The sequence below is a fragment of the Megalops cyprinoides genome, chromosome 14 (assembly GCF_013368585.1).
Source record: "Megalops cyprinoides isolate fMegCyp1 chromosome 14, fMegCyp1.pri, whole genome shotgun sequence".
Taxonomy (NCBI): domain Eukaryota; kingdom Metazoa; phylum Chordata; class Actinopteri; order Elopiformes; family Megalopidae; genus Megalops; species Megalops cyprinoides.
This window is the reverse complement of record NC_050596.1, coordinates 28,017,830-28,033,745: the sequence shown is the minus strand read 5'-3', so window position 1 is coordinate 28,033,745 and position 15,916 is coordinate 28,017,830. Positions and strand designations below refer to the sequence as shown.

Here is a 15,916-nt window from a genome sequence, read left to right as displayed (position 1 = left end):
CTGCTGGGCTCCCCACACAGGGCGCCTCTCCTAGCACTGGTGCTGTGTTCAGAGTGCGTGACTGTACATGTGAATATAAAGGTCTGCTCACGTGATGAAAACCACATTCTGTCCGTTACCCCACGCCTCTCTGAGTAAACACGGAGCATGTATGGGTCGTGATAGGGACGGAGACAGCGGTACAGTTTTTTTTCCATGTCAGAGTTGTCCCATAAGCAGGCACAGGTCCTGTGATGGACAGCAGGTCATGGGGTGAGTGGGACCAGCACACTGTTTCGGGAGGGTCTTGTCCTTGACCACACAGACTCCCGTCAGACCCTCTTAAATAAGCACATTGTACTGATTTGTGGACCCTTTTTGTATGATAATAAATAAAGTTCTAATTTTTCTTCTGGCGGGGTTATGAAAAGACAAAGGGCTGTATTACTCAATGTTCTTGACATGGTGCTAGCAGTGGGAAATGCTTGTGTTTTTACAAGGGGAGAAAAAAAACCTTGTTTGTGTTTTCTAATTTGGTAAGGAAAGCACAAGTGGGAACCCCAGAAATGCGCATTCATGAGATTTCCTCCGAATGGCTGTATCGCAGTGGGAGTTTAACCTCGGAGGTCCGCTGCATCCACCAAGCACCGAAGCCGAACCCGTCGACTACAGGATGTGCCTCGAGCCATTCTCAAGCCTTACTGTGCCCCAAACCCTGAGGGCGGGCACTGTACCCCGTGATGGGCGCTGGTTGTTAGAGGACATCTTCAGATTTATTTTCCAGCAGTAGAGGGTGGTCCCCCTGCGTCTCTGTCTCTGAGGAGGAAGTAGACCTGGCCTTCACATGCTGTGGGTGATATTTACCAATCAGTGTGGGGCACTGATGCATGGTGGGAAATTGTGGAACAGACGAGCTGCTGATTGACCCGGTACAGCTGCTGAAGCACAGGGGTTTTTCGCTTTTAGCCTCCTTGTAGCTTAGCAGTGGGCTGTATTCTTTCACCGTAGTTTGCAGGATGCTTATCGAAGCACACAATCTAGTCTTCCTGGCAGAGGGACTTTGTTGTTAATGTCTGCGTGTTCTCCCCTCGTCTGATTGGCTTGCAGTCCTGTCCGTCAACCTCGGACCACTCCCCTCGTTTTCCTGACACAGCACAATGCGAGGGCACTGATTCATGGCTCAGACGTTAACTGTGACTGGAGAGAGATTGAATAAAAACCAATATATACAAATGCATTTGTAAGTTTGCTCTCTCCTCTTGTAATGGAATGCATTTGTTTGATAAACATTTTATTGGTCGGCCGGCGCAATGCGTTAGCAGTAATCGATTTGATTAGTAAGGAGATGATAAGAACACGTACGATATTGATGTTTGTTTTGTGCCAACTGCAGGAAGGCCATAAACGTTATAAATCTGCCCCCGTGCACCCGCTCCCTCCCCCTCAACCCCCCCCCCCCCCCCAACCCTGTGTAATTCTTCTGCAATGAAGCCAGCAGTGCGGGCAGAGGGGATTTATATTGTGCCACGCCTCTGTCGCAGGGCCCTCTGTACGCCTAACGCCCTGTGCTTCAGCTGCGATTCCTGGCACCGCAGAGGCTCTTGGACGCTTGTCATAGATCAGCCGTACATTTGTCTTCCTCCTGTACCGCACCTCCCGTTCCCGCCATCTCTCCCCCTCCCTCTCGCTCTCTATCTCCCTCTCTCTCCCTCTCTCTCCCTCTCACTCTCTCGTTTTGGTAATATCCTGCACGACGTCCTCGTTGCGGGCTGCTCTCGACCGCACCGAGGGGCCGCTCGAGCCGGTCCTGAGGAGGAGAGGGAGAGGAACCCGAGGGCCGTTATTCAGCAGATATTCCGCTGCAAATGTCAGACGCATTAGTGTGATGTGTTTATCGTGCTCCAGAGGATTACTTCAAATAAAAAAAGCGCTTTCCGAAAAGCCGCGCCGCCCCGCCACCCCGCCGCCCCGCCGCCCCGCCGCGGTGCCCCGTGAGGCCCTTTCGAGCCGGGCCGTGCTGGAGTGTGGAGCGAGGTGTGAGCGGTGACACAGCCTGGGGCGGGGGTTTTGGGGGGTGGAGTTCAGTGCATTCACTGTCTCTTTAAAGCTCAAAGCTCTATTGTGCATAATCACGTTTCCTTTCTAAAGCTGCGCTTTTTAATTTCCTCATGGCAAAAATACAGAGGGGACTGGAGATAGATTTTGGAGTTATAATAAGAATGATCACATTCTGCAGCATATCGGCTGCGGAGAGGGAGATGAACGAATGTCCTGGTGCGTCAGTCACCTGTCAGAGTCGGAAGATTGAGTGGCGGAGAATTGTTCAATATTGGATTCTGCTTTATATTGAGAAATCATCTGCAGAAAAGATTCAGGCGCAGACACACTCTCTCCCTCTCGCTCACGCTCACGCTTATACGCGCACACACACACACACACACACACACACAGAGCCCTCTTGCAGGTTATGAGGACTGACAGAAACACTTTAGCTGCATGTCTGCCCGTTGTCAGCCTGTCACTCGGGTAAATGCCCTGAGTCTTGTATTCCTGGCTGTAGTGTCAGGGTGGCACAGCCCAGGTCTCTGTCCTCTTGCGTACGGGTGACCCCGGGGCGTGTTCTGAGCATGTGCGGTGCTTTATTTCTGTCTGATTAGCCGCTGTGCACGCAGGGTCCTGCTTTAATACCAATACTTTGGTGCTGAAGCGGGTTTCTTCTGCAGAGAGCCTAGTGTCAGACCCATAAGCCCAGCAGTGTGAGAGTATGGGACACAAAGTGTAACATTTGGGGGCTACATTAATATTGGGGAGTCCTCACACTTTGCCGTTTGTCCTTAAATTTCACCCCTAGTTAAAGCAAGAATGCTTTCCCTTACTGTTACTAGGAAGCGTAACAGTCACTTGTGAGTGTGCAGTTTTGGCTGGTGTGTTTGAAAGCTGTGCATCTTCCTGTGTGGGTTTGGTACACAGCCAGGGTCCAGAGCTTTTCGACACAGGGGAGCAAAGAGAGCCCTGTGCCTCTTTCCGGAGAGCTGCCCATACCCTGCCGCTGAGGACAGTCGCGGTTACGTCCAGGTGACCGGATGACGCGGGTCCTTGCGCGCCCAGTTGGAGTAGCGGGGGCTGTGGATTTGCTTGCCGATCTCGATTGCTCTTGTTATCTCATCGCGGGCGGGTCAGTCGGCTGTCAAATCCATCCGGCAGCGGTGTAATCTGAGAGGGGGAGCGGGGCCTTCAATCACGCACTGTGTGTTTTTCTCTGATTGCTCCGCTGTTCCTGTCTGGGCCTTCTCTCGCCAGCCGCCCTGACTGATACCTGTCCTCCACCATAATCAGATTTTTTTTTTTTTTTTTTTTTGTGTATGTGGAAATGCCAGGTTATTGAAATCGGGGAGCGAGCGTCAAAGAAAAACAAGCTTTTGCCTGCATGTGATTTATTTAGAAAGGAGGGAAAAAAGACACACACATAACGCGAGTGCCACGCCCCTTCCTGGTCTTTCTCTGCCTCCTGTACTCCCGCGTTTTGCCCTCCCTCTCGGGTTGTTTTTCTCTTTCAGCAAGCATTCATTTCCTGTGCCAACGTCTTGACACCGTTTAAAATGAGAGCAGCGGCAGAGAAAGCACTAATTTATCATAACTAAAGGAATTGATTCATCAGAGCAGTCAGGTTCTCATGCTGTTTGTCACCCTGCCAGATTCGGTCAGCCCTCCCTTCTCTTTCTCTCTCTCTCTCTCTCTCTCTCAGGCTGTCATCTTTTCTATCTCTCCCCTTTAACAGGCTCACAAAGGCATCTGCATCGCTGTTTTAGCCAAATTCGGCTTGTTTGATGCCATTTAGCGTTAATCCCCCTGTGTGTTTCTGCCGGTCTGTCAGTGTGTCCTGGTCTGTCTGCTGGTCCTGTCTCTCCAGCACAGAGGGACAGGGTTAGTTTTTTTTTGTCATTTAGAACCCCAGAACTCACTTGACTGAAATAAGAAGTGGACCACTTGCCCCTGTCTGCCAGCTCCGGTAATATCCTCAGTATTGATCCAATTACCATGTCTGTGTGCTTTCCTGAAGGACCCCGGGGGGGATGCCCCTCGGCCTGCTGGGTAATGTTTTAAAGCCAGGAGGTGCGAGCCGGGGCCCTGACCTGGCCTGAAGTGTAGAGTAGCTGTTGATAGTGCAGATGAATTGCCGTCATTAGGGTAAAGTTGGTTAGGGCAGAATCGCTCTGGTCCGTCTCTCCTTAACTGCATTTCATCACAGGGGATGAACATGTGGAGGCTCCTTTAAACGGGGTGATTTAGTGGCTTCTGCTCCCTATCTCTGTCTCCATTGAGGTACCCGCCCCCCCCCCCCCCCCCCCCGGCGGCCGCTGCCCCTGGCCTCCAAACCAGGTTTCCCCATCAGCAGCGGCTGCGCTTATCTGATAGAAGCAGCTCCAGCCTGCAAAGTGAACGATGCAGACTTTTCTACCGAGCGCAGTGCATTACAGCAATTAGACACTTGTTACCAGGAGTGGATAAATTAAAAACAGTGCAGCCGGACATATCTGAGACACAATGACATGATACAGATCATATAATATGCTTATGTACCTGAGCAATGGATGCATTTTTCATGCTAGTAGCATGATTTTATTAGGTCACTAATGGATAATGATTTCCACAGTGCAGGGGGGATACTTACTGTGTCTGCCTGTTTATGTTATGTGCAGTACCGGTCAAAACTTTGGACACACCCACTTTTTCTTTATTTTTATTTATTTTCCACATTTTCGAATAATAGTAATTGCATCCAAACTGCATCAAAACTATCTTGCATTGTCTTAGACCATTTTAAATTCTTCAAAGTAACCAATTTTTTTTTTTTCAAACACATTTTTTGGAAAGACATTCACACTTAGACATCTACGTCACTGTTTGTATTTGTCTAAGAAACAAATTTAAATCATTTAAGCATTTACATTACATGCATTTAGCAGATGCTCTTATCCAGAGTGACTTTCATCACAGTAGAACAGAAGTGTATCCATTCAGTTTAAATGAGAAACAGTGTCAGACCAGGCTAACAACACTCCCAGACCAGTAAGTGTGAGGAGAACAGTGTGAGCAAGCCCTAGCGAAAGTGAACTTGTGCAACCTGACAAAAGCCAAGTATACCACGATACAAAGCTTACATCTTCAGATTAAAATGTCTTTGAATGCATGTGTCCCATTATCTTAATCCGTTGTGTCCAAACTTTGGAGTGGCGCTGTGTATATCTCGTGTCGTGGTGTAATCCCGTGCAAGTGTGCACGCAGCGTCCGTTTTACGCCTCAGGTCCATCCACCACAGCTCTGTGCACGCCGGTTATTGCGGCGGGATGCTCCTGCTCCCTGGAGGCGCGGCTCCAGCGATCCGACGCTCCGCCGTCCCCCTGCCCGGGCGTTTAACACGTCGGGGCGATAATTGCCGGGGCTATTCTTGGCCCGGAGTGTGAGGCACCTGTTTAAATCCTGGTCACGCGGGACAGAGTGGGGGGGGAACGACAGCGTGTGACGCTCAGGTGGAAGTAAGCGCTCCCTAATGGGGTGTAATGCAGAGACGCTCGGGGGCCTCACTCGTGTGCAGCTGCAGTGCTTTTGCATGTGGTGGTTACTGGTTCGCTGATGTCCTCATGGGGGGGGGGCTGGTGGAGCGGAATGATGGGGGAGAGAGCACTGAGTCACGTCTTTATTCCCCAGCCTGATTGACCCAGCAGAGAGAGAGAGAGCATTGAGCCTTTCTCCCTCCATCTCTTCTCAGTTCACTTCTTTTCTCCATCGCTGTCTGCCACTTTCCCTCCCATTTCTCTCTTTATCTCTCTGCCTCACTCTCCCCCCTCTCTCTCTCTCTGTCTCTCTCTCTCTCCACTCCTCTCTCTATCTCTCACTCACCTCCCGCTCCTCTCTGCCCCCCCCCCCCCCCCCATCCAGGGTGATGCAGGTTGATGACAGTAGCAGTGCATTTAGAACCCACCCCCCCCCGCCCCTCTGATAAATCAGAGCCCCCTCCCCAGGCCGTAGCAGCGGGGGAGACAGGGCTGGAGTTGGGGTGGGTCAGATGGAGAAGGGGGGGGGGGTTGGCGGTCGCACCGTACAGGCAGGCTGACATGTTGTGAAATGCAAACGGAGGCTGCTGCGCTAATGAAGTGTCATTTATTAGGCGCTTCCTCCGTTAGCGGTGAGCGGGGGGCGCCTGGGCCTGTTGTGCAGAGAGACGGGGCCCTCTCGCAGGAGCTGCACCTGGGGACACGAGCGGCACGTGTGTGTGTGTTTGTGTGTGTGTGTGTGTGTGGCCCAGTTCTTGTATTACACAGGCCACATGTTGTGTTCAGCTTGACTGCTGATGTTTCTCGCATTTTTGTTTGATTAGTTTTGTGGAGACCCTACCTCTCACCCACATGCTGTCACCTCTACCTCAGTAGTGCAGCTGCTGTAATTGCATGCTGCTTCAGTGTAGCAGAGCAGTAATGACACAGTGCAAACATGGGGCTGCATGTTACATGTCAAGGGTGAGCGTTGCTGTTTACTTGTCTCTCAAGGTTGCATTGTATTGTGATGTCCTCCCCTGTTTCTGTGGGTTGTATTGTGTACCTGTGGGTTGTATCTGTCTCTGTGGATTGCATTAAGTTGTATAGTGCTCACCTGTTTCTGTGGATTGCGTTAAGCTGTATAGTGCCTTTAGCCTGTAGCTGTATAGCACTCCATTTGTGCTACTCACCTCTGTGTGTGATGTTTGCTAACGCTTTCCGCTTGCTCTGTTGCAGCTGGTGGCAGTGTATGAGGAGCAGGAGGCCCAGCAGAGGGTGACGGTGAGCCCCGGGGGTGGGAGCGCGACGGGGCGCCCCAGCCCAGACCCCTACGACTCCGAGCTGTCCATCTTCCAGCCAATAAGAGGAGGCGAAATTGAGGTCAACTCCTCGGCCCTCAAATCCAGTAAGTACCACGCCGGCACGTGATGGGGGTCACACATTGGGGTCAAAGACTGGAGCTGTGCCATGGAAACGGAGCCACTTACTGTGTCTCAGACAGGTAGCCGCACTACACGTACCACGCCGGATAGCAAACAGGAACCAGCAATGCCCGTGCAGCTTGTGTGGCTTGTGTACGACAAAGTATGGAGAAGCTTTCACTCTTGTTATTGGGATTAATCTCTTGTACCTGTGCTGGCTGAGTGAGTGTTACAGAGTGGGTGAGAGAGTAGGCTTGTGAGAGTAATTCTTCTCAGCTCTTGGAGGATGTCTATCTGTCTCAGTCTGAAATAATTCACTCTGGAAACACTCCCCCAGTTTCCGAAAGTTCCTCCTGCCCCATGTCTTTATCCTCCAGGCTGCTCCACCTCAGTGCAGCTTACCAAATGTGTTGCTAAGCGCCAGGTTAACTGTGGTTATGTACTCTCTGTCTCTCTCTCTGCCTACTATCATTGAAATAGAAGAGGTGGACACAGCTGTATGCTAATAGCCCAATTCATCAGGCCGCAGCGGTAATCAGATTAATAGTGATTACTCAGAGACTCCCGGTCCCTCGTCTCCCCCTCCAACTGAGGCATAACAAAGCAAGTTTTGCTATCGCCATTTGTCGTTGTAACAGCAGATCTCAGGCTAACCTGCGGGGATAGCAGAAGGCATTAACCCCTCATGGCTCTGGCAGTGGAATTTGGCGGAGCTGTTTTAATGGCTTCTTACATCATATCCTGCTGTGGGAGCGGTCGGCGCGGTTGTGGTGGTGGCGCAAACACTCCGGTTCGGCCGCTTCCTGTCTGTGTCCGGCAGTAGGCTGACCACTCGGCCGGGCCGAGCTCGGTGTTTGTTTAAGGTTTTGCTCATTTCCAGCGCCCGCTAAAACGCTCTTTTCCCCTTTTCTTCTCATTTCCTGCGTGGCATTATGTCCTCGCTGTAGCGTGACGTTATTTTGCCCAAGTGGATACTCGGCAAACAAACAGCAGAGTATCGGCTTTCAGTCAGACGCATTCCTGCTCGGACTCCCACATGACTTCTCCTGGCTGGCAGTTCAGTGGATCCGCGGACTGAAAGGGTTAAATAAACACATTTTCGTCGTGCCCCCGTGCTCCTCCTCAGGGGCGCTCCGCTCTGGCCATGTGTCTTTCATTTGCGTTCGCAGAGGAAAACAATCTGATCTCACCCACACTGTGGATGTAGAAAACATCTGTATGTTTCCCTGGCCTGTGTGAGATGGAGTGCATGTGTGTGAGGCGGATTACACACAACCTGGGAGGGTGAGCGGGAGGTGAACTGTTCTCTGTGTGTGCGTATGTATCCGTGCGCGTGTGCGTGCGTGGGTATGTATCCGTGTGTGTGTGTGTGTGTGTGTGTGTGTGTGTGTGTGTGTTTGTTTGTGTGTGTTCTGTGTACATTGTGTGCATGCGTGTGTGTGTGTATTATGCGTGTGTGCGCGCATGTGTGCGTATCGGCACGCGTGCATGTGTGTGTGCAGGCGCGTGTGCATGCATGCATGTGTGTGTTTTCTCTAACGGCCCCATATTATATAAAGTGCGGTGTAATGAGAAGCTGAGCGGGTAATTTATTGCTTTAGAAAGTGGATTTAAGTGCGGGCCTGGCGTTCTATCAGCCGGCTCGTGTTTCTGAATTTCAACATCAAAGCGGGCGGTGTCGGTTTACAGAGTAAACTTTTCCCTTTTCATTTGACTGGCTGTTAAATAAGCAGTTTGTCACGTGGGCTCAGCCAGACAGCCATCTGGGTGCGCTGCATCCGAGCGGCGGGGACACCTCCTAATTCCATTATTTGCGGCACATCCGTCTTAAGCCGAAGCCAGTTTCCATTGGTCATGCTTTTGTGTGAGCGCCGCTCTGAGCTCGGGGTCGGCCTGCGGGTTTTCTGTTCAGTAGCGCTGATGGATTCTGGCTGTAGGATGGGGGAGGGGTGGGATGGGCCGGTCTGGGCCAGTGTCCCGGGAAGAGGACGGCTTCCTGAGGCCTGATGTGCTGTCAATCACTCAGCCCGGCCCGGTCAAACCGTCCCGCTCAACCCTCAGCCTGTTCCTGACCCGGAACCCGCTCCTCTTACTCTCCCATGACCCTGCCCAGCTTCTCCCCGAATCTTTCCCTCCTATTCATTTCATCAGCACCCCCCTGCCGGTCCCCCGACCTGACCCAGCACCCCACACCTGCCTGTCCCCTGACCCGCCAGCATCACTCCAGCAACCCCTGGCAGCCAGGCCCGGCTCCGTCACTAACTGGATTACCACTGTGGTCTGACTGGATACCCTTAGTCTAGCCAACCATGAACAGGGGAAGAATAGCGTCTTTTAAATGCATTTGCACCCCCAACACACGACCCCCCTTACCCCCTACTAATTTAGTTATGAGATGACCAGTGAAGTCCCTGGAGTGAGACTGCTGCTGTAATGCTCTTTTATGCTGAAGTGAAGCGTTTTATTCCTTCAATAAGGTCATAGACCGCAAAGCCTCGACAGAGAAAATCAATTCTGTGTTTTAAAGTTAAGCTTCCAGGCGGTCTCCACGCAAAATGGCTTTGCCTCGTTGTATATGAATAAACACTTCTAGGCCTGTGGAGACTCTGATCTTGAAAGACCACACACGCGCATAAACTCTCTCTCTCTCACACACACACACACACACACACACACACACACGCGTACACAAACACATGTAAGAGTAACGACAGGTTCCTGAGTGCCCTGGAGCCCTAACCTCTTGAATTTGTTACGTGGCTTCTAGACAAGAGAGACTCGTAGATCCTGACTGAAATGGGTCTGTTTTACTGCTCTACCTTCCCCAGGGACTGCTGAAGGGGTTGCAGAGCCACAGGGTCTTCCATCAGGGTTCTGCATGTCTGCCGTGAGCCCCAAACAGCCTGTGTAGCAGTTGTGCACCATTGCAGGGAAATGGTCTGAGCGGTGGACTGTGGAGTGGAGGATTCTGGGTAGAAATGTTAGAGACCATGGGTCCCAGCTGCAGCTGTTTACGGGTACCAGTTGAAGAGGGGAAGGCAAAGAGAAGTTCTGGGGGACTCCGTTTGTTCAGGGAAATTGAGCTCACAGAGTAACAGAGAAGCCCCCACTCCGTCCCCCCCCCCCCGCCCCTGTGTCGGATGATTAGAGCCATATTGATCCCTGAACTGCAAACACTCATTTACTGATACTTTCCTCAGCCGGGGGAAAGACACGTTATCGGCGAGTCTGGTAACAGCCCTGGGCCCGGTCTTCCCAGGCAGGCAGGCAGGGGAAGGCTCTATCGATCGCTAATAAGACGGGCCCACCTTCCCAGCAGCCCCCTGTGCTCTCTCACGCACACGCAGCTGTGTCTCTCCAGGGTTCAGGGAGCGCTAATTTGTTTGGATTAAGGATGGTGCATGTTCCACACAGCACCCAGGCTGCGACAGGAGCTCCTGTTTCACCCGGCTGTGATTGGCCTGGAAACCGCACTGCCGTGGCAACGCGTGCCCGCTACACAGTCAAAGTAACCATGCTAGATTCCAGCATTATAAAATATTATAAAAGTTTCTAATAGTTAATATGCTCATAACATAAAAGATTCACATATAAAATGCAGTGGATGAATGGGTTGAGCCCACTTGACTTCCTTTGGACCGGCTAATTTCCTTAATTTCCCACAGCCCTCTTCTCAGCGTCCATAGGTCAAAGTTGATCACCCTGGTGTTCCATCATGGGACCCATGGGGATAATCCCACAGAAGTGGAGCAGAAGCTTGGAAAATGACAAGTTTATTTAACCGATTTTCTGCTACGGGCCTGTTGGATAAATGTTACCCAGAATATATTTGCTACGAATCTGCAAATGCCTAAAACACTTTATTTTGAATGGCGGTGTGTCTAATTTGAAGTGACAGCTCTCCTCTGGATGGCACAGTAATATTAAAACCCTGGCCATAAGCCCTGCCGAGCACCAAGGGAGGAAATGTGCCAGGCCTGGTGCAGCAGCGTACCTGCAGTTGTTTGCTGGGTTTATAATAAGGTAACCTAATGAGGCTACCACCTTGTGCTAGCAAAGCCGCTCAGTGTCAAACACAAGCCTGTGAGTTGTGTTGTTTTTTTTTTTTTTTTTGTGGATGAGGGATGAGGACAAATGAAAGACAGTATCAGACGCGTCCCAGGGAAGTTTACTTCACTTTGAGTCCACTTTTCACTCTGAAGTACTTCTGTCAGAAAAATGTCTTGAAGTACTGCAAGCTATATTTAACCAAATGCAAGCTGTTTTGAAATTCAGATTTCATTAATTGTAAAAGCCTTATTTTTTCACTTAATTTGCATTGCAGTCGTTATCTCCAAATTGAACAAATAAAGTGTCCCTCAGCGGAGTATTAAATATATGCCCTATCTTCCTGTTTAAAGTGAATTTAAACATGCAGATAGTGAAAGAAAGTATGGACTGTATTTCACAGTATAGATTGTGAAAAGGAGTATAGACTGTATCCATGTTATAGATTATGAGAGAGTATAAACAGTAGTTCACAGTATAGATTGTGAGATTATAGACTGTATTTCACAGCATTTATTTTGAGAAAGAGTATAGACTGTTTCACAGTATAGATTGTGAAAGGGGATATAGACTGTTTTTTACAGTATAGATTGTGAAAGAGCTCCCAGATGAGTCCTCCCAGTGGCCTGTATGCACAGTAACTGCATATATGAGTGGGCCAGCCCCCTTCTTCTGACACAGTCCGCAGGTATCTGTGACTTCAGGGCCTTTGTGCTCATTCTGGCTGCGGGGGGAACCTCTCCCCTGGGAAGGGACATTACGGCGGGGCAGTAAATATCCTTTGACACCCAAAACCTTCTCCCATTGACCTCCTGACCAGGGGTCGTTCAGCGTTGACCCCGGGACTCCAGAGAGGGGCGGACGCCGTCGATGCGTGTAAATGGCGGGCAAGAGAGAGAGCGGGAGGCAGAGAGAGAGAGAGAGAGAGAGAGAGAGAGGGAGAGTAGGGGAGCGAGAGAGCGGGAGGCAGAGAGAGGGAGGCGGAGAGAAAGCGGGAAAGCGGGAGAGCGAGCGGTTGGATGCTCTGGCTGCTCAGTGAGGTCAGTAATAAGACACATGGCAGATGCAGCCAGACAGAGGGCTGTTTGAGCTCACTGCTTAACAAAGCACACGGCCCGTCTGGAGAGCCTCACCTGGACATGACATCAAAGGCCCTGTGATGAGTGAGAGAGGCTCTGCGCCTGGAAGTGTGCAGTGGATGTACACTGCGGGCGTCTCTCATTATCCGCAACTGATGTCTGTGCACTCATCTGTGCCACAACGTACGAGAGAGTAGCACAATCTCACGTCCTAGCCTTACAAACACGCTCTACACCAGCAGGTCGTATGGGGACCTTTCATCATTGAATTCTTTTTGGCCAAGGAATAAATGGATTTCAAGAATCCCATGGTAGAAAGGGAGAGGATGAAGACAGTTTTAACAGTCCAGAGATACTGGAAATGACATGCTAAGGAAAAGGACTCTGAAGCTGTAAATAGCTGCTGCCCGTGTGGCTCTCTGTGGGGTTGGAGTCGCGGTGCAGCGAAGTTGCGTGTTGTTACCGGATTCTCAGAGTGGCACATCGTTAGAGTGAGCTGGGGCTGATGCAGAACAGCAGATTGTGTGGCTCGGCAGATCACAGATCACAGGCCACACCGCGCATGCCCGCGTTCATGCCTTTACACTCACTCACTGCTGCTCTCTCTGTCTCTGAGAGATCCATGTAATCCATTTCCTCACAAATTTTAAACAGCGTTTTTCCCTGTGGAATATTTTATGTAATCACTGACTCATGTTTGGTTTTTCCAGTGGACTGCCTAAAATGGAGAAAACCTATCCCTCAGCAGATTTAGCTTGTCATGCTAAATCCGTGGCACAGTATTTTAGGCTATAGGTCTTCATCAGTTTCCCTGGGTTTAAGAAGAATTTCCGTCCAGAATTTTTGAAGGTGGTGTTTAAAGGGAGTGTTTAATAGCACTTTTACTGCTGTATCCGTATTTTCCAGAGCTTGTCTGTACATGAAGAGGAATGACATATTTTACTATTTTAACAAATGATGAGGACTTTTATAGATGTCTGGAATTTGGCGACTCTGACGGCATAGGTTTTAAAGGCCGTAGCATGCGTGTGGATGTTGGTGCTGTTAAGTTCCCCTCCCCGCTGGAACACAGAGCCCTGCCACAGAGCTCTGTCTTACATTTACATCATGTCACATTACAGTAGTTTAGCAGACGCTCTTATCCAGAGCGACTTCCAGCACAAAAGAACAGAAGTGTGTCCATTTAAGTTGAATCATCAGCAGTGTCACACCAGGCTAACAGCGCTCCCAGGCCAGTGAGTGTGAGCATAATGCTATTCAAGCCCTACCAAGAGTTAACTTTTGCAACCTGACTGGAAAAGGGAACCCAAATATACTACCATACATCTCAGTCGCTAGATCACAGAATCCTGATACTAAAAATAACTGTGTTCCTGCCTTTGCCATCAAACCCAATGCATAACTATTGAAACCTGGTCATGCAGCACTTATAATATTGGTGACTCCTTTTATAGCTTTTTGCTTGTGTTGTACTCTGCCTCACTTGTATGTCACTTTGGATAAAAGCATCTGCCAAATGAATAAATGTAATAAATGTACATTTTTACAACACTGGCTAGAATGCCATCACAGTTCCCAGCTTTTCCCAGTCTCTTTTTCTCAGCATGGATTGAAAAATGATATATGCCATCTATAATATCAGATGCGAAAATTAGACATTCATGCCATAGCTTGATTAATCATAAAAAAAAGACACAAAGAAAAAAAAAAGAATCTGAGCTAAATTATTCAAAATTAGTCTTATTCATATTTCTTGCTGTGATCACTAGACTAATTACTAATGGGTGTGGGTGATTGATGTGGGAGGAAGCTTCTGGAAGAGTAATGATTTTGCCTGCGTTTCAGAAATCTAATCACAGTGTCTACCGGTGAGCTCTGGAGCTGCTCAGCCGTGCTGTTTAGCAGCCTTCAGTCCCAGAAGCTGCATGATTCCGGCTCCATTATTTAATCAGGCTGATGAGGGAATTCTCGGGGTCTGCACTTCACAGCCCTGCTCTCAGACCTTTGATTAGACCGGAATATAGAATAAAAGGGAGCACTTTAACGGTCCTGCTCGGGGAATTCCAGTGTTCGTAGATTTACAGATATGTACACAGACACGGGTGTACAGATACGTGGTTGGGTTATGATTATGGTTGTGTTTGTGTGGTTATACAGTTATGTAGGTAGTAGCAGTGTCATACAATTTACAGTGTAGCATTAGCAGCCCTCCACCTGGATGTGCAGTGACTAGACACTGAAAATCCCAACAGTATACAGTATGCAGCAACAATGACAACAGTTTATTAATTTGTTAATCTCAACAATCGGTATTGGTCTCTTGGGGTGTAGAAGAACAGTTCATTCTACATTCAGGCCCATTTCTGTGCCGTTGTTTGTGAGGATACAAACGCATTCTTTGTGAGAAACCCCCCCGCTGAAGTCCAGATGGTGCGGTGTGGTACAGCATAGCCTGCTCCTTGTTCCCTGTTATGTCCCGAGTGGCTGGGCTGAGGCACTGAAGAGGCGCAGTGTGTCTGTGTGAGGTTGATTCGAAAGGCCCTGACAGCGTCAGCGCGAGTGAACGCGTTTCCTGCCGAAGTCTCACGGAGCCTGCTCGGCGTGGAAACTCGGTGTCCGTGATATTAATAGACGTGAGTAAACACAGTTGCCGTTTGATGCGTTATCTCCCCCCTCAGCGCGTCTGGTGAGCGTTTATTGTCCGCCGCATGCGTTTAGTTGTGTCTCCAGCTCGGTGACGGACAGCATTTGAACAGGAGGACAAAACGCAGACTTTTGAGGGTGAACCCTCCCTGACTGGAGCCTGTCTACATGGCAGGCTGCCCTTCTGATGAGTTTAAGTGTGGCAGGAAACAGGCGAGGGACATGTCCCCCTCTGCTTCCACAGGTTGTGAGGAGGTTGTGCGGAGCCGAGGGGGGGTTGAGCTACTTGCGTTTCGCACGCTAATGCGGCCGCCTTGTCCGCCTGCCTCGCGCATGGTCCGTCGGCCGAGCCCCCGCCCCTTCACGCTCGCCTGGTCCCCCGCTTCCTCTGCGCCCTTTCACTGTGATGGGCTCGGCCGGGTCTGCCCTGACCGAGCAGCTGGGGGGCAGGCCAGGCGGAGCGTTGTTGAGTGTCTCTGCTTCAGAGCCAGCGGAGCCCGTCCTCTCTGGCCCAGCGAGAGCGAAGAGAGAGCCGCCGAGGCACGGCAGCCAGGAGGGGTCCTTCCCCCCTTTCACACTCCACCAGCCTCCAGCAAAATGCCAGCTTTTGTACCGCCAATATGCCGGTGCTGCTCTGATGTTAATGAGAGTGCCAGTGTCCTGTGGATGTTTCATCTGTCGTTACACAACAGCGCACCTCACACAAAGGCGTGTGTGGAGAGAGGGGCTTCCCCGGGGCAGTGTGAAAGGAGCCATTTGGCATCAGAGTTGCACTGGTGCGGGGTGATTTGGGTTTTTGAGTAATGTCTTCATTTTTGGTGCGAAAGTGGCTCCAGATAGACTCTCCTGCTGCCTCTGTCTTTCTAGGAAACCTCCTAACGTCGCTGGTGTTTTATTCCGTCGCCAAACCCCGGCTGCACCTGTGGATTTAGCGGGTTCATTAATGCTCATTCACAGAGCAAAGTCTGAATAAACCACTAATGTAGATAAAGTGCAGCGGATTAAATTGACAATTACTCAGATTAATCGCCTGCTCGCAGAAACAGTCTCACTACTTTTATGGAAAATGCACTTTAAGTGGGGAAAAAAAACAACAAAATGGATAAACATAAACGTCCGTGTGTTTCTTACCACTACGTGTTAATTACTTTTTATAACACCCCCCAGTCACTCACAGACAGACACACAGACACGTGCATTTGTGGAACAG

At 50.1% G+C, this 15,916-nt stretch overlaps 1 protein-coding gene across 1 annotated transcript in view; it reads left to right on the top strand.

The window, feature by feature from the left end:
- LOC118789431 (partitioning defective 3 homolog B-like) overlaps positions 1-15,916 on the top strand; it is a 206,495-nt gene that overhangs the window by 45,056 nt on the left and 145,523 nt on the right. The window contains 1 exon segment of the mRNA XM_036545850.1: positions 6,753-6,921. Coding sequence (XP_036401743.1) covers positions 6,753-6,921 — 169 coding nt within the window.